The sequence below is a fragment of the Panulirus ornatus genome, chromosome 14 (assembly GCF_036320965.1).
Source record: "Panulirus ornatus isolate Po-2019 chromosome 14, ASM3632096v1, whole genome shotgun sequence".
NCBI lineage: Eukaryota > Metazoa > Arthropoda > Malacostraca > Decapoda > Palinuridae > Panulirus > Panulirus ornatus.
Window position 1 is genome coordinate 11,814,801 of NC_092237.1, and position 24,112 is coordinate 11,838,912.

The window sequence follows — 24,112 nt, forward strand, 5'->3', positions numbered from 1 at the left end:
TTGCTCCACCAACAGTGTACATGTGTGTGTGTGTGTGTGTGTGTGTGTGTGTGTGTCTGTGTCTTTGTCTGTGCAAATGTTTAGCAAGAGAGTTCAAAGACACGAACAGATAAACAAGGAAGAAGAAGCACGCACACAAAATGTTGGTATAGGAAATCGTCTAGGAGGGAGGTGGCAGTGGCCAGGTGGGAAATGGATACAAGAATTGCATTAGCATAAGAGAAGAAAACATATTATGATTAGGGCGAGCTGCCCCTCCACTCACCGTGACCCAGCGTCTGTGGCGGTTCCAGGGTCACTTAGGGTGAGGTGTGAGGAGGTGGTGAAGACTGTGGTTCATGAGAACGTAGAACATAGGGTAGAACACACAACATGAGACATGATAGTCCATGATGAGGCTATCTCTGATCAAGAAACGAACTTGTGACACAAAAAGGAGGGCAAAGCAGGAGGCGTCTCCTGAACCACTCCTCCCTCCGGCTCAAATGCTGAGAGGGGATGGGCGAAGGCGTGTTTTATGTAGAAAGTAGTCTTCCACCGGACTTCTGTTGGGAAGTGTGGGAAGGAAAAATAAAAAGTTCCCTTCTAGAAATCGAAATTTCTTAATGTGGATGGTAGAAAGTGCATTGATGCCTACATAACTGATAAGAGATATCACTGAAGTCCTTAGTCTAGTCTTTTGTTTTGAAGATTTTAGAAGATCTTTTGCCAGTCTTTGGATTCACTGCTCAGCGCATCGGGTGGTGGCATGTTCCAGTATTCTGCAGCTCAAGGAAACATCCGACCTTACGTCTTCATCTAATTTTCTTAATATTAAATCTTGTCGCTGAATCTCTGTGAAGAAATTTGATTGTGTTACGTCGTTTTATTTCGTTCTGGAAACTTTTCGTAGATTTTCTCGGAGTCTGCGTTTCCTATTTTTTTTTTCTTTTTAAAGAAATAAACTAGTATTACGCTTCTGAGTTTTTTCTTCTTAGGGATTATATATATATATATATATATATATATATATATATATATATATATATATATATATATATATATATATATATAAATATATATATATATATATATATATATATATATATATTTTTTTTTTTTTTTTTATACTTTGTCGCTGTCTCCCGCGTTTGCGAGGTAGCGCAAGGAAACAGACGAAAGAAAGAAATGGCCCCCCCCCCATACACATGTACATACACACGTCCACACACGCAAATATACATACCTACACAGCTTTCCATGGTTTACCCCAGACGCTTCACATGCCTTGCTTCAATCCACTGACAGCACGTCAACCCCTGTATACCACATGACTCCAATTCACTCTATTTCTTGCCCTCCTTTCACCCTCCTGCATGTTCAGGCCCCGATCACACAAAATCTTTTTCACTCCATCTTTCCACCTCCAATTTGGTCTCCCTCTTCTCCTCGTTCCCTCCACCTCCGACACATATATCCTCTTGGTCAATCTCTCCTCACTCATTCTCTCCATGTGCCCAAACCATTTCAAAACACCCTCTTCTGCTCTCTCGACCACGCTCTTTTTATTTCCACACATCTCTCTTACCCTTACGTTACTTACTCGATCAAACCACCTCACACCACACATTGTCCTCAAACATCTCATTTCCAGCACATCCATCCTCCTGCGCACATCTCTATCCATAGCCCACGCCTCGCAACCATACAGCATTGTTGGAACCACTATTCCCTCAAACATACCCATTTTTGCTTTCCGAGATAATGTTCTCGACTTCCACACATTTTTCAAGGCTCCCAAAATTTTCGCCCCCTCCCCCACCCTATGATCCACTTCCGCTTCCATGGTTCCATCCGCTGACAGATCCACTCCCAGATATCTAAAACACTTCACTTCCTCCAGTTTTTCTCCATTCAAACTCACCTCCCAATTGACTTGACCCTCACCCCTACTGTACCTAATAACCTTGCTCTTATTCACATTTACTCTCAACTTTCTTCTTCCACACACTTTACCAAACTCAGTCACCAGCTTCTGCAGTTTCTCACATGAATCAGCCACCAGCGCTGTATCATCAGCGAACAACAATTGACTCACTTCCCAAGCTCTCTCATCCCCAACAGACTTCATACTTGCCCCTCTTTCCAGGACTCTTGCATTTACCTCCTTTACAACCCCATCCATAAACAAATTAAACAACCATGGAGACATCACACACCCCTGCCGCAAACCTACATTCACTGAGAACCAATCACTTTCCTCTCTTCCTACACGTACACATGCCTTACATCCTCGATAAAAACTTTTCACTGCTTCTAACAACTTGCCTCCCACACCATATATTCTTAATACCTTCCACAGAGCATCTCTATCAACTCTATCATATGCCTTCTCCAGATCCATAAATGCTACATACAAATCCATTTGCTTTTCTAAGTATTTCTCACATACATTCTTCAAAGCAAACACCTGATCCACACATCCTCTACCACTTCTGAAACCGCACTGCTCTTCCCCAATCTGATGCTCTGTACATGCCTTCACCCTCTCAATCAATACCCTCCCATATAATTTACCAGGAATACTCAACAAACTTATACCTCTGTAATTTGAGCACTCACTCTTATCCCCTTTGCCTTTGTACAATGGCACTATGCACGCATTCCGCCAATCCTCAGGCACCTCACCATGAGTCATACATACATTAAATAACCTTACCAACCAGTCAACAATACAGTCACCCCCTTTCTTAATAAATTCCACTGCAATACCATCCAAACCTGCTGCCTTGCCGGCATATATGGGTAGTTTAAAACATGTTTTACACGTTTTACAGGATTCAACATTTTGAGAAATGAGATAGTTTTAGAAATTCCTCTTGTGTAAAGTGTTGCTTTAATGGAAAACCAACAGAAAAGTGTAATAACACTGACTTTAGTCGGCCCTCATGTAGCAAGGGGTTAACGACCACTTCGAGCGAATTAGCCCGACAGAGTTCGCGTTAAGGAATGGTTATGTCTAATAATGACGCGCTTACGCGTTCCTCCTGAAGATGAAATGGCACTCTCTCTCCTCTCCCTCCACGGCTGTTACGCGACAGACTGTGGTGAATCTGCACGTAAGCCGGCATCGTATACAGTGAGCGCATCGTAGGATAAGTTACGACGGAAGCGGGAGGGAGTACCCGTGTGTATCACTGAGGTCTTCAGTCACATCTATACGTTACCGAACTTGATGCAATTATAGTGAGGGCATTTTGTCCTCTGTATGAATTGGCGGATGGCATGGATCGAGGATTAATGATCTGTATGAATTGGCGGATGGGATGGATTGAGGATTAATGACCTGTATGAATTGGCTGATGGTATGGATTGAGGATTAATGATCTGTATGATTTGGCGGATGGTATGGATTGAGGATTAATGATCTAATCTATGAATTGGCGGATGGGACGGATTGAGGATTAATGATCTAATCTATGAATTGGCGGATGGTGTGGATTGAGGATTAATGATTTTCTGTATGAATTAGCGGATGGGAAGGATTTAGGATTAATAATCTTCACCTCATGCTGGCTGTTAGATTTCGTAAGGTGCGATTATCACACCAAAAGAATATTTTCATGTATTTGTTCAAGGTACGTTTGTGTACGGTTTGTATGATTCGCTCGAACCGATTTCAGAATGACCGATTGCATGACACCAACGGGTGTCCAAGGCGGCCTCCTACCTCTCTCCAACAAATTTCCAGCTACAACCGTCCTCTCCCATCGTTTCGTTTCTACTCTTAAGAGCTGTTGTGTGTGATTATTACACGAAAGTGCACTTGGGAACTTATCGTGTTTTCATTTTTCCCCGTGGGTCTTCGACTGTTTGACTTCCTGTTACGAAACATTGGTCTCTTCACATCCATGCCCTGAAGGCCTCTATGCAGGGGATTTCAGTATGTGCCACATGGATTAGGCAAGCTCTACCGAGGTCGAACCCTCCTCAGCGACCCGAAACAAATAACTATGATCTAACACGTGTTTCAGACCGTCACGACCACTCGATCATCAAACCCGACCCCATTTTCTACCTGTGAAATCTCCTGCTATTCATACACTCTCTTTACTTTCTAAGGATCCCCTGCCAACCCTGTCACTTTGGAAGAGCTGAGAGGTGTCATCCCTGGCGCGGCTTCCCCACCGACTCTCTCTCTCTCTCTCTCTCTCTCTCTCTCTCTCTCTCTCTCTCTCTCTCTCTCTCTCTCTCTCTCTCTCTCTCCCCGGAAGGGGTACTTGCTTTGATGGATGTGATGCCTCCAGCTGTGCTGACCGCATAGCGGAGGTTATGTTGGCTGGAATAAAGTGTTACGTCCCTCTTTCATTATTCTGCCACTGAATATATTCTGAGTTATTCTTTGCTAACGAATTTGATATATATATATATATATATATATATATATATATATATATATATATATATATATATATATATATATATATATATATATATATATATATTGGAAATATCACAGGTTTGCGCGTGATCAAGTATATTCCTGAGTCCACGGGGAAAATGAAACACTTGGGGACTTATCGTGCTTCGTTTTCCCCGTGGACTCATAGGAATATATGTATATATATATATATATATATATATATATATATATATATATATATATATATATATATATATATATATATATATATATATATCAAATTCGTTAGCAAAGAATAACTCAGAATATATTCAGTGGCAGAATAATGAAAGAGATTTTTTTCCTACCTACGTTACACTGGATGGAATAAATCCGGATGATTATGCAGCGTTGGACAACACACACACACACACACACACACACACACACACACACACACACACACACACTGCGCCTGTTGTAGATCAAAACTTCATCGGATTTTAATGAAATCCTGCCGTGAGCTGTAGTCTAGACAGCCAGCAGTTTCCTCTGATGTATGTGATGATAAAGAAATTGGCATCAGGCACAAGTCTGAAGTGCAATTGAGTTTATTAATGGAAACATTTTTATGAGGAGTATTATTATCTACAATTCTACTCCAATATATATATATATATATATATATATATATATATATATATATATATATATATATATATATATATATACATATATATATCCCGGGTCTGATAATTTTATGTAAAATTACTTCATATTTTCCGAGTAAGCTTAACTACGGGCATCCTTTTCAAATAACTTTCATTAAAGCATTTAAATATTAAAGTATTAACGCCGCCCATAACGGATTACAGCTTAGAATAGTCAGTGATTCCAGTGCAGCGCGTCTGGGCCTGACGGTAAGCTTGTACCTTCCTGTACCATAAACTAGCCGGCCGTGGCTCGGTGTGTCCCATGAGTGCGGGGATAGAAAGTGCCCAAACAGCTCCCCCTCCATATTTTACGCTGAAGCTCCACTTGGGTGAAAACTGCAGCGGGATCAGTGTTGACACACACACACACACACACACACACACACACACACTGGCGTTCCCGCGATATTACAGATAGCGAACCAACAGCCCAGAAAACCGTGCGAATTGGGTGAGTATAATGTACGCCCACGACGGGGCTGCAGACGTTTATCTGAAGGTATGCATTGTCCCCCGGGTTGAAACCCGAGATAAACGTTGAGCTAAAGGCGCGGATATTGCTCTTATATACTGAGTAATATCTTCCTTCGTATAATGGCCATAAGCGCCCAAGGAAAGGCCCTCACTCCCGCCCTGCCCTGCCCTGTGTGACCAAGCAGTATGACCCCGTGCCAACGAGCGGGTGGTGGTGACCTCTCTTGCGAACCAGTAGTACTCGACTTTGCTTAGACTCACAGGCAGACGCTCTTGTGAACCACCGGGACACTTATGAACCATAAGGTAACCTCTTGTGTGAACCAGTAGGTGACCTCTCGAGCGAACCAGTAGGTGACCTCTCGTGTGAACCAGAAGGTGACCATTTTCATGTGAACTGGTACATGACCTCTCGTGTGAACCAGTAGGTGACCTCTTGTGCGAACCAGTACGTGACCCTTCGTATGAACCATTAGGTGACCCTTCGTATGAGCCAGTAGGTGACTATTCGTATGAACCAGTAGGTGCCTTCTCGTATGAACCAGTCGGTGACCTATCGTGTAAACCAGTAAATGACCTTTCGTGTGAACCAGAATGCAACCTCTCTTGCGAACCAGGAGGTGACCTTTCATGTGACCTGATGTATATATCCAGTAAGGTTACCTACTGTTTTCGGGCCATGGCCGTCCATGTTGACGCTTGACGCATCAGTAACCGTGTTTGCCTTCTGCCGTTCAGAATGTAATGAATATTTATACGTAATTACGTAAATTACATTCATTACCCAGTCATAATTTTGTATTTGATTACATTCATGTACGGCATATGCAATCCAATTTGGCTCGCGGACGTAATTATATGTAGACTTTGATGCAGTCCTTGTTTTGTTTTAGTTTTTATGTTTTCGTTGGTACTCACAGGTCGTAAGTACAAAGACGACCTACCTGGAGGTGATTGGATGAATCCTATGCTTCTGCTACTACTACTACTACTATTACTAATACTACTACTACTACTACTACACTGCTATAGCTTCTGCTACTACTACTGATACTACCACTACCACTACTACTGCTATTACTACTACTACTACTACTACTACTACTACTACTACTACTACTACTACTACTGCTATTACTACTGCTACTACTACTACTACTACTACTACTACTACTACTACTACTACTACTGCTGCTGCTGCTGCTGCTGCTACTACTATTACTACTACTACTACTACTACTACTGCTGCTGCTGCTGCTGCTACTACTACTACTACTACTACTACTACTACTACTACTACTACTACTGCTACTACTACTACTACTGCTGCTACTACTACTACTACTACTTCTACTACTGCTACTACTTCTGATGATGATAATGATAATGATAATAATAATAATAATAATAATAATAATAATAATGATAATAATTGATAATAATAATAATAATAATAATAATAATAATTGATAATAATTATGATAATATTGATAATAACATTAATGTTAAAGTGTCTCTGGTATGACGAAGAAATGAATCACGTCAGTTATAACACCCAGCAGGTCTGTCTCACCCATGACCCCGTCTGGCTGGGTGGAGCTCTCGACCTTGGCACACTGGCTTATAACAGCCACCATGGGAGGCTTGGCTGGGAGGTACCATGGGAGACGCTAGGGCGCAGGACCTGGGAGACACCATGGGAGACGCTAGGACCCAGGACCTGGGAGGCACCATGGGAGACGCTAGGACCCAGGACCTGGGAGGCACCATGGGAGACGCTAGGACCTAGGACCTGGGGGGCACCATGGGAGACGCTAGGACCCAGGACCTGGGAGGCACCATGGGAGACGCTAGGACCTAGGACCTGGGAGGCACCATGAGAGACGCAAGGACCCAAGACCTGGAAGGCACCATGGGAGACGCTAGGACCTAGGACCTGTGAGGCACCATGGGAGACGCTAGGACCTAGGACCTGGGGGGCACCATGGGAGACGCTAGGACCTAGGACCTGGGAGGCACCATGGGAGACGCTAGGACCTAGGACCTGTGAGGCACCATGGGAGACGCTAGGACCTAGGACCTGGGGGGCACCATGGGAGACGCTAGGACCTAGGACCTGGGAGGCACCATGGGAGACGCTAGAACCCAGGACCTGGGGGGCACCATGGGAGACGCTAGGACCTAGGACCTGGGAGGCACCATGGGAGACGCTAGGACTCAGCTGCCTGGGACGCTCCAATCAATTACCGTCGCAAACACCCACTCATAAGCTGGGTGAGATCAGCTTATACAGCCTGCGAGACTGGCCAATCACCAGCGTGATTATGCAGTTCACGAGAACGATTATAATGTCATTAGGGGGACCAATAAATTGCCACCGTCGTAATCATGAGAATTAAAATGATCAGGCGAGCGACGGTGGGTTAGATTCACTTTAACCTTATTTGTGATTATTTATGTTACGACACGATTAGTTGCGTCGCCGAAGAGATCCGTGGACGGGTGATTAGCTAATCTACTAGGGTTGATCAGCTGGGTTTTCGGGAATAAACATTATGGTCTGATTAGTAAGATTGGAATAAACATTATGGTCTGATTGGTAAGATTGGAATAAACATTATGGTCTGATTAGTAAGATTAATCTGGTTTTTACTGGTTGTTGTAACTGTGTGGTCGTTTGGTGTCTTGGTATGATTAATGGGTCTGCCAGGGTCATGATTTAGTCTACAGAGGTGATTAATTCGTCTTCATAAGTGACATCTTGGCCTTCACGGGCGATTACGTAGACTAAAAAGGATGATTATTTCGTTTCAAGACTGATTACCTTGTCTAGGAATGTGATTATTTCGTCTTGAAGGATGATTAATGGTATCGTAGATCGGTTGGTAATAAGATTATTTATTTGGCTAACTCGTGGGATTACTTTGCTCACTGGATTAATCAGGTATTAGGGTTATTAAGCAATGTACTCTGTAATACTGACGTGCTCGTACGCATGTGATCTTATAGTTACGGATCAATTTGCCTATAAGGGCGATTAACCCACTGTCAAGATTAACCACATAGTCGTTAGGATGGGTCAATCCGTCCATATGAGTAATTAGATTACTCATGTGCAATATCCGGGACGTATATCCAAGGGCTGAAGCGATGGCATGATTTGCATTCAAGGGCTAAGGCCATCATATGGATGTTACCCAGAGGCTAAGGCCATCGTCGCATGAATGGACTAAGGGCGGTCATCTCTCTCTCTCTCTCTCTCTCTCTCTCTCTCTCTCTCTCTCTCTCTCTCTCTCTCTCTCTCTCTCTCTCTCTTCTGGGAAGGATTCAGCTTTGGCAACTCTACCGCCATGTGGCAACCGCGGCGACTTTAGTCATACATATTGGTCATTACAAGGAGGTTTGCTGGCCACATGAGGAGGTATGGCAACTTTAGGGGTCACGTGATGTGTGGCAACATCGAGCACTTGACCCGATCCGTAAAGGTCATACAGTGATTCGTAACTCCAGGGTCAAGTGATGGTTCTTGATTATGGCAACTGTTATAATCTCTTGAGCACTCCGATACGACCCTCGGGTATGATGGCGTGCCCTTTGACCTTAAGCTTAAGGGTCATGTTAAGGGCTACGTCATCATACCCAAGGCTTGTACCGTCGTGCTCAAGGGCTGTACCGTTGTGCTCAAACGGTACGTGCAGGTTGTGCTGAAGGGATTTCGCATTTATTGTTATTAGTTATTACTCATCACTTTTTTTTTTCATAACTTAGGTTAGCAAGCTAACTTAAGTTAGGTACTTCCCCCATGCGATAATAAGATAACCAATCAAGACTGGAGCAAGGTAACGTAAGTTAGGTACTTCCTCCATGCGATAATAAGATAACCAATCAAAACTGTAGCAAGGTAACTTAAGTTAGGTACTTCCTCCATGCGATAATAAGATAACCAATCAAGACTGTAGCAAGGTAACTTAAGTTAGGTACTTCCTCCATGCGATAATAAGATAACCAATCAAGACTGTAGCAAGGTAACGTAAGTTAGGTACTTCCTCCATGCGATAATAAGATAACCAATCAAGACTGTAGCAAGGTAACGTAAGTTAGGTACTTCCTCCATGTGATAATAAGATAACCAATCAAGACTGAAAGAACAGCACGAAATGATCATTTTGGCTCGTACGATTACCATTCTTCTTCGAGAGAACAAGAGCCACGATTGATCATTGTCATCATCTGATCATTTTGGGAGAACAAGAGCCATGATTGATCATTGTCATCATCTGATCATGGATAATTACGTGAATCGCAAGATTTTACGTGAACAAAAAAGGTGACTTAATCTGCCTCCATTGTGGAAGAGATTGTGAATGATGTGATAAATGGTTTATGTGTGTAATTAAGATTAAAAAAAAAAACTTTAATTTATTGTATTCACACCTCTGTGAAGGTATTTGATGCCAGTTTTGATCGTCACCTGTTTCACAAAAGGCAGGTGTGTATAACCATGCGTGTCAAGGACGGCAGGTGTAACGCCATGTGTATCCCGGCCAGCAGGTGTAACTTACGTGTGTCGAGGACGGTGGGTGTAACGCCAGGTGTGTCACAAACCGTAGACGTAACGTCATATATATCACGAATGGGCAGATGTACTTACCGGTCACGGTTTCGATAACGAACTGCAGCTCTAACGCTTTATGTGTGTCATTGTAAAGTTATTTTCTACCTGACGACTAGTATTATAAAGATGTTAGCATGGATGATCACCCTGTCTTGTACTAGGGTGTACCTGTAGACCTGCTTGGCCAAGAGACTAGGCCTTCCTGTAAGGACGCACGGCGCGGCGTTACGACGGAGTGCAAGTTCCCTCACTGCGAAGTGACGGAGCGATCGCTTGTTGACATCAGCTGCTCCCTCTGCTGAAGTGGTCACCGCGTACAGTTGGGTAGGTCAGACACCGCTTGTTCAGTAGCGCGCGCCAGTACCACCAGCGTCACGTCAAACCGCATTGAGCTACGGACCGAAAAAGTATATATATATAAATATATATATATATATATATATATATATATATATATATATATATATATATATATATATATCGCTGGGAAGTTCTTGTTTTTTTTGTTATTGTTGGCGTGCCTGAGGATGTGGCCAACTCGATGGCGGAGCTGAAAGGAGGAGAAAGTCGGTACGTCATTTATAGATCACCTTGAAACACACACACACACACACACACACACACACACACACACACACACACACACTCTTCAGACACACACACTGACTCACGGTGCTTGCAAAATGCTTGTACTTTCAAGAGTACAGAAAGATGGATGGACCTCAGCGCCAGATGTCGTCACAAGCCTTCGATACCCACAGGCCTGGAAAAAAAAAGAAGCTAATTTTACCCACTGGATTGATGAAGTCTGTTTTATTTTCTTCTTAGCAAACAAAAGAAATTCACATGGAACGCTGAAATCTAGTGAGAGGAAGTGAAGGGAATAGTTCAAAGTACCTCGTATTAGTATTGCAGTGGTGTTGCCTTACACCACCATCATTATAATGCTAATATGGGGGCTTGAGCTGTACCCCGAAATTTTCTGTGGTAGATTTGAATGTCATATTAGATTTCTATTTATTTTTTGTGGTAAAAGAAATGGACATTGTTGAAGCAGGGGATGAATAAAGAAAGGATGCACTTCATCAGACATTTGCTGGAAAATGAGTAATTACATGAATTCATTGAATAAGGAAAATGAATGATTACTTAAATTCACTGAATGAGTAAAATGAATGAGCATGTGTGTGTGTGTGTGTGTGTGTGTGTGTGTGTGTGTGTGTGTGTGTTTAAGCTTAACATATAAACAGTAGTCCTAACCAAACCTAATCTAAGACTGATATCCTAGCATAATTACGACTGCATACGTAGCTGTTATCCTAATATAATTAAGACTGCAATCGTAACTGCTATCCTAGCATAATTAAGACTGCAATCTTAGCTGCTATCCTAGCATAATTGAGACTGCAATCTTAGCTGCTACCTAGCATAATCAAGACTGCTATGCTATCCTAGCATAATTAAGACTGCAATCTTAGCTGCTATCTTAGCATAATCAAGACTGCTATGCTATCCTAGCATAATTAAGACTGCTATGCTATCCTAGCATAATTAAGACTGCTTTGCTATCCTAGCATGATTAAGACCGAACCTAAGATAGCTGTCTTATCGTATCTTAACTTAACCTAACCTAACCTCATCCTGAAACAACTTAAATCCAACCCTGACCTTATCTGTCGTAAGGTGTGAGTAGAAGTACAGTTCTGGTGTGGGATTTGTATTTGTGTGCTACGGAAAAAAGAGAGTTTGTTGCGTCTCATAACCTGGTGTATATTTACCATGTCTTTACTTCTATATGTACACACACACACACACACACACACACACACACACACGCTTATGTCAGGTGTGTCTGTGTTCACGTGACCTCGCATGATGAGCATGAATTGCACAGGTAATTAGCTGCTGATAGTGGCAAAAACTGAATTAAGTAATTTTTGAACTAAACACCGGCGATGATACAGTTGGGTAGCGTCTTTTGGAGGTCTCTCTCTCTCTCTCTCTCTCTCTCTCTCTCTCTCTCTCTCTCTCTCTCTCTCTCTCTCTGCAGAGTGAGCTAACACTTCAGTGGTTGTGAAGTTTCACTCCTTGGGTCTATTGGAGCTGCCTTTCCTATCTGCCACACCTCGCACGCAGGCTCTGACATTCCGTCCACAAACATACACTACATACCAGCTCTCTATTTCTCGCCTAACGCTTGATACTACGTTAACTCGCACGGCTCGTTCGTTCGGTTCTTCGTAGCCAAGACTTTCGCACAATGTGAATATGCTAACACTTTAGTCCTGTCATTTGTCAGAATCTACTCCGTAAGCAATCTCCATTACACTGGTAGTCTTGGAAGCCGACCATTCCCATACTGTTCCATTATACGGCATACAAAGCTACTCAATACCTCGGCCAGAGAAGCCTGGATAAAACTTATCGAAGCCATGCCATTAATTTCGCCACCGTAGGTAGGCCCTCCCTCCGTCGGGTCTTTCCCCTAGGATGGGTAACAACATTACTCTTGAGACGTAGGAAAGTCTCATAAGAAGGTCTTTTTTTTCTGTGGAGGTGGGAGTAACTCAGATTAATCCACTAAGAATTAATGCTTATCTTATAGCTTCTGAAATATTCAGAAAGGACACCTCCATTTTGTAAGAGTAAGTGGTATATGGCGACGTTCCGCCCTGTACCTATATGGTGGGAAAAAAAAAAAAAAACAGCGTTTTCTTTTGTGGTCTCCAGAGTGATATACCACACGGAAACCTGTTGGCTCTGGGCTCTTCAATATTTCTTTCGTAAATCTACATTTAAGACACATTTGATCGTGAAATATTGACTGTCAGGCTTGGGTTGTATATTGGCAGTGATCTCCCTGATGTCTAAGAGTCAGCTGGTGCGCACAGTTATTTTGTTATCCTGGAAGCTGTTATTGTCTTTCACGAATCAAACTGAAAAAGTTGTGAAGAACTGAGAAAGTAGAATTCACAGGTTGATGAACACAGACGAGGGAGAGGCCAGGGTTGAGGGCTATACTGAAACTTGGAGTTTTTTAAGACTTGTTCAGTAGGATCATACAAGAAAGAGTGTAGACACGCACCAACCTGTAGATACGACATGGCATATTTGTATATACAGAACGATCTTGGAGAACAGTGGGTGTGGGACGGAGACTACGACGAAACTCGAGTTGTTTTGAAGGCATTTGTAGCAAGTTCAGAGATGGTTCGGTTCTTGGAACGTTTCTAGTTCATGGTTTACCGAGGGAATTTTTGACTTACGGGCGAGGAAACAAGAATTAATGGCGGAGCAGGGAGGATGTAGTTGTTGCAAGTGCTGTTGAAGGTGAGAGGAGCCTGGCTGGCTAGAAGTTCTTAGGGCACGAGTTTTGAACTCATTAAATGTTACAAGGTTAAGAATTTCTCCAGTGTACAGTAGGTGTGAGGGGCTGACGCCAGTAGCCTTGCTGATGAGAAAGTTAAAAAAAAAAAAGAATATGTCCGTTTTCTTTTAATATTGTTTTTGTGATTTTCTTTTACGTCTTCTCGGTAAACTTTGTGTAAATGGTAATGTAAATTACTCGGGTGTTGCAGTGTCGTCAAGACCCACCAAACGTGGCTCGGGACTGGCGCCGACTAGACCATTAACTATTGATAAGACGCCCAAACGTGGAGTTCGTATTACATCCATCGATTCCCGAGCCGGGGAAGATGATGTGATCTTTGACCCACTTCTTCACGGTCAGGTGCAAATGCCAGGCCGTCGTACCCATGTCTCTTGTACCGTAGTGCTCAGGTGAATTTAACAATCAGTTTACTAATTTCTCCGATGATTTTTTTTTTTTTTTTTTTGGGGGGGAGGGGTTGAATTTGTGATGGATTGAAGGTCCCAAGACCAAAGTGATGATCCCAGACCGAAGTGACGATCCCAGACCATACTGACGGCACACACAGGGTGTGTCCCGACTGCCTGGGTGTGAGTAACTCCAGCTGGCTCTTGCGTGGCTGTAGTCATGCATGACACTGCTCGCAGAGTGGTATAGCCATGGATACTGACAGTATATGATGTCATGAATGCTGGCATGATGCTACTGTGATGAATGCTGTCGCTATAGTACCGTCAAGAATGCTGTCACGAATACTAGCATCTCTGGTGTCATGAATGTTGGCCAGGTGCTCTCACTGCAGCTCTTCATTGTCAGTGGCTTATGTCTTCGTTCGTGTATGCTGATAGTGATGTTGTGATGAATGGAAGCACATCGAGGTTGGGGGTTAGGCGGGAGAGAGAGAGAGAGGAAGCGTGGTAGCTACACATCGTGTCACGCAAGACCCTCTTAATCTCTCAAGCACATCGGTACGATTCTCGGGCACAACGGTACGGCCCTTGTGCACGACTGTGGGACCCGTTGATTACGACGCTATCTACGGCTCTTCGAGCGTGGTTGTACGACTCTTTTGAGTACGATCGGACGGACGAACCCTTGAGCGCGACTGCAGCCACCCTTTTGGTTATAATGACAGACTGACTTTTAGCCTGATCCATCATACGTGTATGTATGATCCACCGTTGTCCACCTCTATTAACTGGAGAATGACTCACCACGACTTGAGGTCGTAGACGACAACCACGACCGCCAGGCACCACCACCACCACCACCACGCCCTACCACCACCACCACGCCCTACCACCACCACCACCACGCCCTACCACCACCACCACCACGCCCTACCATTCCCCGCTGGTCGAGAGCCGATGTCTCTCAGGTTGATGATAACAACATGAACAAGTGGTTCATGGCAAGTGATCTGTGCCGGGGCAGAGGGAATGAATCGCAGGACTTGATGTTTGTTGATTGTGATGAGTCTCTCTCTCTCTCTCTCTCTCTCTCTCTCTCTCTCTCTCTCTCTCTCTCTCTCTCTCTCTCGTTCCCAAGCGACGTTTTCTCCCCCGACATTCGCCTGCCGTTCTCGTCAGGTCAGACCCGTGTGTTGCCCGGGCAGCAGCAACGACCTTTTTATAACCTTGTTTGGCCCCGTGAGCCACCGCGGGTTCCGCCGCATCGCCGCAGCTCACATGGCTGGCTGGTCGTCGCCCTGCGGCAAGCACACACACACACACACACACACACACACACACACACACACACACACACACACACCCTCACGAAGGCCACATTCCACCTTAAGATTTGCCTTGAATCATCATTTTTTTTTTAATTTTTCGATCGTTAATTATTAATTCACACAAGGGCCAGAGAGTCGGTGTTATCCACTCATAAGATGAACTAGTTTCCTCGTGAAGTTTCGCTGACGATTGTAGATAGAAATTCTTCTATTTTCTCTTAATCTATTTCTTTTTTCTTTACCAAAGTTCTGTACATAATAGCGAAAGCATTGTCAAATAACGAATTAAATCATCTCGACTTATCATACCCACAAAATCATAGGACACCCGTTTTCTTTCAGAACCAGAGAGGAATCGTCAGCACATTTCTTACCGTGTTTTGAGCGGGCGACTCGTTGAGGGGGGAGAAGTGAAGCCTTCTCATCCATTTTAATTCCCTCACTGTGATATGTCTCGGGTGGCACGAGAAACTGAGACAGACTGGCCAGTCTCTGTGATTTTTACTGCGGAGTTACGTCGTACTGAAATGCGTTCGAGGGATATCTTTTTTTCTTTTCTTCCCCCCTTCCTTTAGAAGTGGTTGGCTTGGACCGTCTTCTTTAAAGGTGTCTAAAAAAGTCTTAGATCAGGTTAGGTCCAGGGCGACGAAGAGATTAATGCCAGGAAGAAAATGGGCGAATGTAACCAAAGTAAAACTGGATATGTTTCCCGATACAGGCCCGTCTGGACACCGTGCCGTGCTTTGCAGTGCCATACCATGCAGTGCCGAACCATGCAGTGCCGTGCCGTGCCGTGCAGCCAACACACCAGCACGAGAGAGAAGGCGTCAGCACCTGGGATTTTTGAGCGGTAGTCAGTCATGTGTCAAAGTTAGCCGTGTCATGTACACCTGGCCGAGCGCAGGGGAGTGGGTGGGTGGGTACACCATGTGCACGTGTTGAACAAGGCTTGTGATCGACCACGTGTTCATGTATTGTGTAAAAAAAAAAGAAAAAAAAAGATCATTTGTACGTGTGTGGCGCCTCTTTTTGAGTGACGCCGTCAAATTGCGGTAGCAGAGGAAAAGTTACCAGTGATACAGTAAGACTTTCGATGTTGTTATGAGACTCGAACACCGCGCGTCATCTTATACTAGTAGGCCATAGCATTGTGCCAGTTACTCTCTCTCTCTCTCTCTCTCTCTCTACCTCAACGAGAACAGCCCTCACCGAGCCACTAGCTGGGCACAAACACTCTTTAACATTATATATATATATATATATATATAAATATATATATATATATATATATATATATATATATATATATATATATATATATATATATACACACACATAATCAGTCTAGCATCGTAATTAGTGCTAATACCAGAGAAATATTACTACATCTTTCTGTGGAAAACATTTATGTAATGGCAAAACATTTTTTTTTTTACCATAGATGCATTGTTGATTATCTCTAGATGTATTTTGTATTTATTTTGTCTTTTGTTCATCATTCTATAAGCTTGGCGCGACCCTCTTACTTAAGTAGGTTGGAGAATAAGTTACAGCTTATGACATAATTTTTTGTTCAGTGTAAATCCAGTATCTTTTGTTCAAAGCTCAGCTTCAGTTGTACCTTTAGAAATAAAATAGAAAATCCTCCCTAATTAACGGATGAACGATTCTGAAGTGATCTCTAACAACTGAAAAACTAACTCGGGATCTTATGAATGGGAGTTCGTGCGTGATGTTCCACTCGCACTCAGGACGGGAAGTTTGGGCTACCAACGTATTCAGCACAGCCGCCAGTCTGAGCACCTGTAGTTATTATACACAAGCACTGGTGTGACAAGAAAGGGCACCCACCTTCTCTTTCTGTGGACGTGTTGATCGAGAACCAGGAGGTCAGAATTAATCTAGAGTCAATGTGAGGATTAGATTTGCTTAATGTATTTTTGTTGTTCGTCTCTTCTATATGAGGTAATTCATACAACTATGGTATGGAAGTCTGACAATATTTGAGCTGAGGTGTCGTGGTCTGAGCAGAGGTATGGTATGGCCTTAGCATAGATGGTATGGTCTGAGCAGAAGTGTTATGGTCTGAGCATGGATGGTATTGGTCTGAACAGAGGTGGTATGGTTTTAGCAGAGATGGTATGGTCCGAGGAGAGGTGGTATGGTCCGAGCAGAGGTGTTATGGTCTGAGCATACATGGTATGGTCCGAGCAGAGGTGTTATGGTCTGAGCATACATGGTATGGTCCGAGCAGAGGTGTTATGGTCTGAGCAGAGATGGTAAGATCTGGGCAGAGGTGGGATGGTCTGAGCTTAGATAAGTATGCCCTGAATAAAGATTGGTATGGTCTGTAAATACAAAACTGACTGCGTGTATTTCGTACCTAAAAGAATATATCTGAAATGTTCCATACGACATTCAGTGTATGTAGGCTTTCTATGTGACGATGCGTGAAATTTTTTTCCTTTGAGATTGAAATATCAAGAAAACTCTGATTTAAGTTCATTTCTTGCGGTAAGTTTAATGTTTGAATGTTTTGAATTCTTGCAGTGTGAAAAACAAAAGCCTCTACTTCATCTTGACTATCGGAAAGCGTAGATATAAAATCAACATATAATCATAAGTGGCTCAAACTCTTGCAGTGCATCGGTTCCAATCATTTCTTCTCATGGGAACAGGTGAATGTGTTTGTAGAAGCAGATTCGGACGATGACGTGAATATCTCTCAAAACGTTAATGAAACAAGATGATTGTATCACTTGTCTGACTCTTAACGCCACACACACACACACACACGAAAATATACGTGACGTCGATTTTTCCTTCACATCTGGCAGTCTCCACCAACCAGCACCTCCTTGAACTCCCATTTAACTAGGGCATTGGTGTCGGATAGTTGCAGTAACAGAAAAATGATGTAGATCGATACTTTTCTGTTAGTTGAAAAGAAAATGGTATCGGTGTATTTCTCGGGCAAATACGTCGGACGTTTGTGTGTGAGTGTCATCGCCCTGGATACAACCATTTTCTGTCGCGCGAAGGCTGTGTTTATCAGTGTGTGTTTGATGTTGAGTGTGGCTGCACGTCGATTCTTCCCGGTGGACCTGAACCTCTAAGTGGACCTAAAACCCGAAGAGAGTCGCATAGACACCACCAAACTGGAATGACCCAAAAGAAGTACTAAGTCCTCCCAACAAGCGTACTCCTGGGAAAACAAGGGAAACGCACACATTACTTTTACTGGTACGAGAGGCGGCGTCGTTGTTACTCTCACTGGAAGAGCCAGGCGGGCGGCTGAGTCAGCTGTATGTGTCGCTGGAGACAGCTAGGTGGCCCGGGTGCTGCAGCGGGGAGGAAGTAGGTTTAGAAATTAAGAGCCGACCTCCTCCTTGTCCAGCCCGGAGGCATGATGTGGCTAGGCTAGCTTGCCCAGCTCTGCCACCCCGACTCTCGCGCGCCTAACCTTCCTCCGCAGACGACACAGCTTTCTCGGGCACATCCTCCTCACTCTCTCTCTTTTCGCTCTCACCCAGATAGGTCCTCACCCGGACTTGTTGGTAGGTGAGACGGCAGGCGGGGGGGCTGGGCTGTCACTGACCCCTCCTGATTGGCCGGCTTTAGCCAGCCTGTCAGCTGCTGAAGGGGGGAAAAGTGAGGTGTTGATAGTTGACTGGTTTCTCTATCCTCGCTCATCATGACACTTTCAGATTCATTTTCTATATACATTACCTGCCGCTTTTACTGCTGTCACAGTCACGCGGTCATGCATCGATTTGATTGCTGTGAGCTAATCATAAATGACTGTCATAATGTGCCTGGAATTTTCAATTACATGACATCTCATATGACATGTTGCTCGATACGAATGACCTGCTTCTGCTCCCAGTTGATTTTGTAGCCTAGCATTTCGTAGCGTGTGTATTAGCCCAACATTCGTTAACCTCATAAAGCTTGCAGGCTTGACTTGCCCCGATAGCGTGTGGCCTGATTCCATTAGAGTGTAGCAGATCCTCTGGCATCTAACCAGACCTCTGTGGACCTCGTGTCTTATTATTGTCTGTCATCTTGCGTTCGAGAATTTCGCTGAAATTCATAATACTGAGATCCGAGGAATCATCAGTATGTTAGTAATATATATATATATATATATATATATATATATATATATATATATATATATATATATATATGAAAAACTTATAGGCTTTTCTCTTTGAAACATCCGCACGTCTTATTACTCTTACCACACTAATCTGTTTTCTACCGCAATCACAAAGTCTTATTAGGACCCATTGTCTGTTGTTTATTGAACTCCTTTGTATTCCTTGATATCTGTAACTTATTTGAACTTGTTGAAACTAATATATATATATATATATATATATATATATATATATATATATATATATATATAGATAGATAGATAGATAGATAGATATAGATAGATAGATATATATAAAGACAGTATCTTTGAAATTCGCAGAAAGTTTATTATCAGGAAGTAACAGTTAAAGTATCATTATTTTTGTTCGTGACTCAGTGCTAACCCAGTTGATGTGAAATACGTGGCATTGACCTCCCAAGGTTGATAATGTTTCCAGCATGACGCCGTCTGACCGCTCTCTTCTTCCACAGAACCTGCTGGATAAGTTCAACCCGGCAGCCAGGAACCTCATCACGGCGGGAAAGGCGTACCTCAAGGCCCTCCACGGTAAGTCCCTCAAATCTGGCGCATGTGTGTGTGTGCTTAGGGGAGGAGGGTGGGTGGGTGGGTGTTGGAGTAAAAGTGCGTGTGAAAGTGGGAAGGGAGTTTGTGTATTTTGTGAGGACTTGTAGTGTGTCCGTGTGACGGGTGTGCTTTTGCCGGGAGTGTGTATTTGTGTATTTGCACCCCGAGTGGTGCAAATATAGTGGAAGTAAGTCACCTTTCGGATTACAGGTGGCGTTTGTATACCTTCAGTGTCAGAGGTGCTTGACACCCCTCGTATACGTGCTTGTACCGGGAGTGGAACACGACGGTACAGACCCTTAGGTCTAACGACCTGGCCTTTGACCTGACCCTTAGATATGATGGCCTGGCCTTTGACCCGACCCTTAAGGTGTCATAGCCTCGTGATCAGGGGAGTAGATCGAGCGGTTGAGGGTCCTGGGGTCATGCTCAACGCTTTTGGTGCATTTCGTATCCACTCAATTTTGCCATCACCTTCAGAAGGCCCACGGTGATGGCTGGCCACCGGCCACCATCGTACGATGCCTCGTCTCCCGTCTTCATTATAACAGCCTCTCGCCAGAGGGGTCGCTCCTGAGGTACGATTTGCAAATGCTTTTGGCGAAAGGTTATCAGAACTTGGAGGCAGCGGCCAGTTCCCTGTTGTTAACTGGGTTATCGAAAAGTGAGTCTTTACACACACACACACACACGCACACACACACACACACACACACACACACACACACACACACACACACACACACACACATGAAATTAAGTAAACGAGAAAACTGAAGAAAGACGTAACGTACATTCGTGACAGTATGAGTGGTGGATGAATAAAGTGAAATGAATGAAGAATTGGTTAATGGAGACAACATACAGAAATTTAAGAAGTTGTATGACAGCAGAGAATGTTCAAGAGATGGGGGACCCTCACGAGAGTGAAACACCCTCCCCTTACAGTACAAATAGGTAATTAAACACATCTTTTTTTAAGTTGTGAAGAGATAAGAAAACTATCATCTCATCATGTTAGTCTTTCGCTGAACGAAAGCTGTAGACTTATGTTGGAATTTAGGACTCTTTTTTTTCTATATGGACTAAACCCTGAATTGTGTGGAGTCTCCAATAGGTTTATTTACACCTGGTCTGGAGCCAAGGTATGTGTTGGGTGTGCCCGCCTGTCTCACTGCCCTCGATGTGCGGCCTCAGTGCAGGTGGTGTAACAACACAGATTTTGAAAGTCACATTCAATTCGCTAGGGTTAGGAGGACCCCAAGTGTGAATGTGAGGTTGTTGACCCGTCCTTGACATCCCCCGGGGCGTTGAGCCATTGGACCGGCTGACCCAGGTGACGTCACAAGCTAGGATAGTAGGTCACAATGGAGGCGTGGCGAGTGGGTAAGGGAGGGGGCATGGTGAGAATGGAAGTGATGCTTGCATGGGGGATGGTCGAAGAACCGATCTAAAAGAGAAGAGCTACTGAAGTTCTTCCTCCAGTCTATGCTGGACTCGTGTTGGAGTTGACGTGGGAGGGTGCCGGACCCTTGTGAGTGTTGACCTGGGAGGCTGCTTAACCCGTGTGAATGTTGACTTAAACGCACCTTTTACTGTCCCCCTTACGTCAGACGTGGGTGATGACCTACAACCCCCCACCCCCGATGGTGGGTCAGAAGGTCAGGCGTCTTGGAGGTGCAGTAGCCCGTCAATCAGGCTCCTTTATAGGTATTCTCTGGTTGGCAGCCTAAGACGGTCGGGAAGCAGAGCCGCCCCAGTGATGATGTATGGACCAACGTCCCACGTATGACGCGAATGATGCTAGAGTTGCTGGATGCCGTGTGACCTGCGACCTTCCGTATGATTAATCCGGGATTAATCCGGGTCGATCAGGTGGAGCATAATTAGTTAATCAGTTCTGTCACCTATCCCTCATACTATGGCGTGGCCACGAGACATGACAGACACTAGACATACTCGCTGGCGAGGCCTCGAGACATGACAGACACTAGACATACTCACTGGCTAGGGCTCGAGACATGACAGACACTAGACATACTGGCGAGGGCTCGAGACATGACAGACACTAGACATATTGACGTGGGTGCAAGACATGACAGACACTAGACATACTCACTGGCTAGGGCTCGAGACATGACAGACACTAGACATACTGGCGAGGGCTCGAGACATGACAGACACTAGACATATTGACGTGGGTGCAAGACATGACAGACACTAGACAGGCCAAGTATATATAGCTGCTGAAGTACTCTTGAGGGCCACATATATACCTGTATATTACAGAGATTACCCGCACAGTACGTAGACAGTAGAGTAATATGTGTCAGGGCTGGAGTACAGAGATGAGCTGAGGACTACCATGTGAATAGGGACGACATTAGACAGGCTTACAGATGCAGGAGGAGAAAAGCGAAGTTGTTCAAGATGCGTGTTGATAATGATGGCCTACGTTAAGTGTGTCTGTGATGGCTGGTGGCGAGGGTTGGTGGCGAGGGCTGAGCCTGGGATTAGTGGCCTGTGGCTTGTGCAAGTCCCTCTGGGGTCAGTCTAGACCAGCTGGTGGCGGCCGACCACTAAGGATTGGTGTCACAGGGAAGCCCCGCTAACATCATGGCTCCTGATACTGGGTGGGTTATGAGGCTCCTTGCGTTACTGCTGCTGCTTTTTATCCTTCTGCTGCATCTGCTGCTCCTGCTGCCTCTCGTCCCCCCCCTCACCCTCCTTCCCCAGTTGTTGCAGCTGCCGATGCCTCTGCACTACCTGCGGTCTCTGCTGCCACTTGCGATGGTGATTCATGTTTTCCCCATCCTTCTTTTACTGTTCCTGATGCTGCTGCTACTGCTGCTTGACCACTGCTGCTACTTCTCTTACTAATGCTGCTGTTGCCTTTTTTTTCTCCCTCTCTAACCAGTAATACTGCACCTGTCTCTCGTACAGCTGCTACACTTCTTTTAGCTGCATCATCTTGTGCGGCTGTTCCCAGCGGTGGCAGTGGGTGGTGGCCTTCTGGTACATCACAGTAGGGGGGCCTGCCACTCTGGGGTCACCATGTGTGCCACACTGGGTCACCCAGGTCCATCGGAGCCACACCGGGTCACCTTGCGGTCACATAGTGTCATCCTGGGGTCAAGTGGCTCTCCTGTCCAGGTCTTGAAGGTACCGCATCGTACCCCACCCCCGAGTCATGAAGGTACGACATCGTACCCCTCCCTCGAGTCATGAAGGTACCGCATCGTACCCCACCCCCGAGTCATGAAGGTACCACATCGAACCCCAGCCCACTCAGGATACCACATCGAACCCCAGCCTGGAGTCCTTATTCTTTAACTAGGTGAGTCTTTAAGTAGGTGAAGATCAACAAGTCGAGCATCATGAACACAGTCACACTCTAGCAGCATTTTTCCGATAATGTCACATCCTGTAGCGACGCCCTTCACAGCATGGGGCTCAAACGCGTTCTCCTGATGTGTCAGCTTAACTGTGGATGCTGAGTGGCCACAGCTACAGTATTAAGTACAGTTTCCCCCCTCGTCCCTACACCCACTGTACCTCTCTACTTCTGTAGCGATTGTCAGAACTGAATTTTTGTGACGAGCGATGTCATTCAAGGGAATGTAGTTCAGTACATATGGACGAAGATTTTTATAAACAGAGTGAAGTTCACATGTCCCGGTTGCCTCACACAGCATGTCTTGAGACGAAGGTGTATCGTCGTCATGTGTGTGTGTGTGTGTGTGTGTGTGTGTGTGTGTGGGGCCAGCATCAGCAAGGCCGCGCTGGGAGGGCTTGAGGTGTGGGTCAGGTGGCGATGGCATTAAGGATGGTGTTGACCCCACGTCCTGTGGCCGCTGCTCAGGGTTTCGTGATCAACGCTCCATTATATGCGGCGGCTTGACACGTCTGGCTGCTGGTGGGGGCGAGGGGGGTCATGTGGTGGCGGTGGTACACCACACTGACCTTGTGTGGCTCTGTGGCTAGAGGGCGAGTAGCGAGGGAGCCAGGTGCACCGTACTGGCCTGGTGCCTAGGCATCCTTATATCACACTGAGGTTCGACAATGAGGACCCAGCAAGATAAGATACCCATA

General features: G+C 44.7%; 1 protein-coding gene across 1 annotated transcript in view; it reads left to right on the forward strand.

The window, feature by feature from the left end:
• Window positions 1-24,112, forward strand: part of IRSp53 (Insulin receptor substrate 53 kDa) — a 217,929-nt gene that overhangs the window by 92,960 nt on the left and 100,857 nt on the right. The window contains 1 exon segment of the mRNA XM_071669639.1: window positions 19,927-20,002. Coding sequence (XP_071525740.1) covers window positions 19,927-20,002 — 76 coding nt within the window.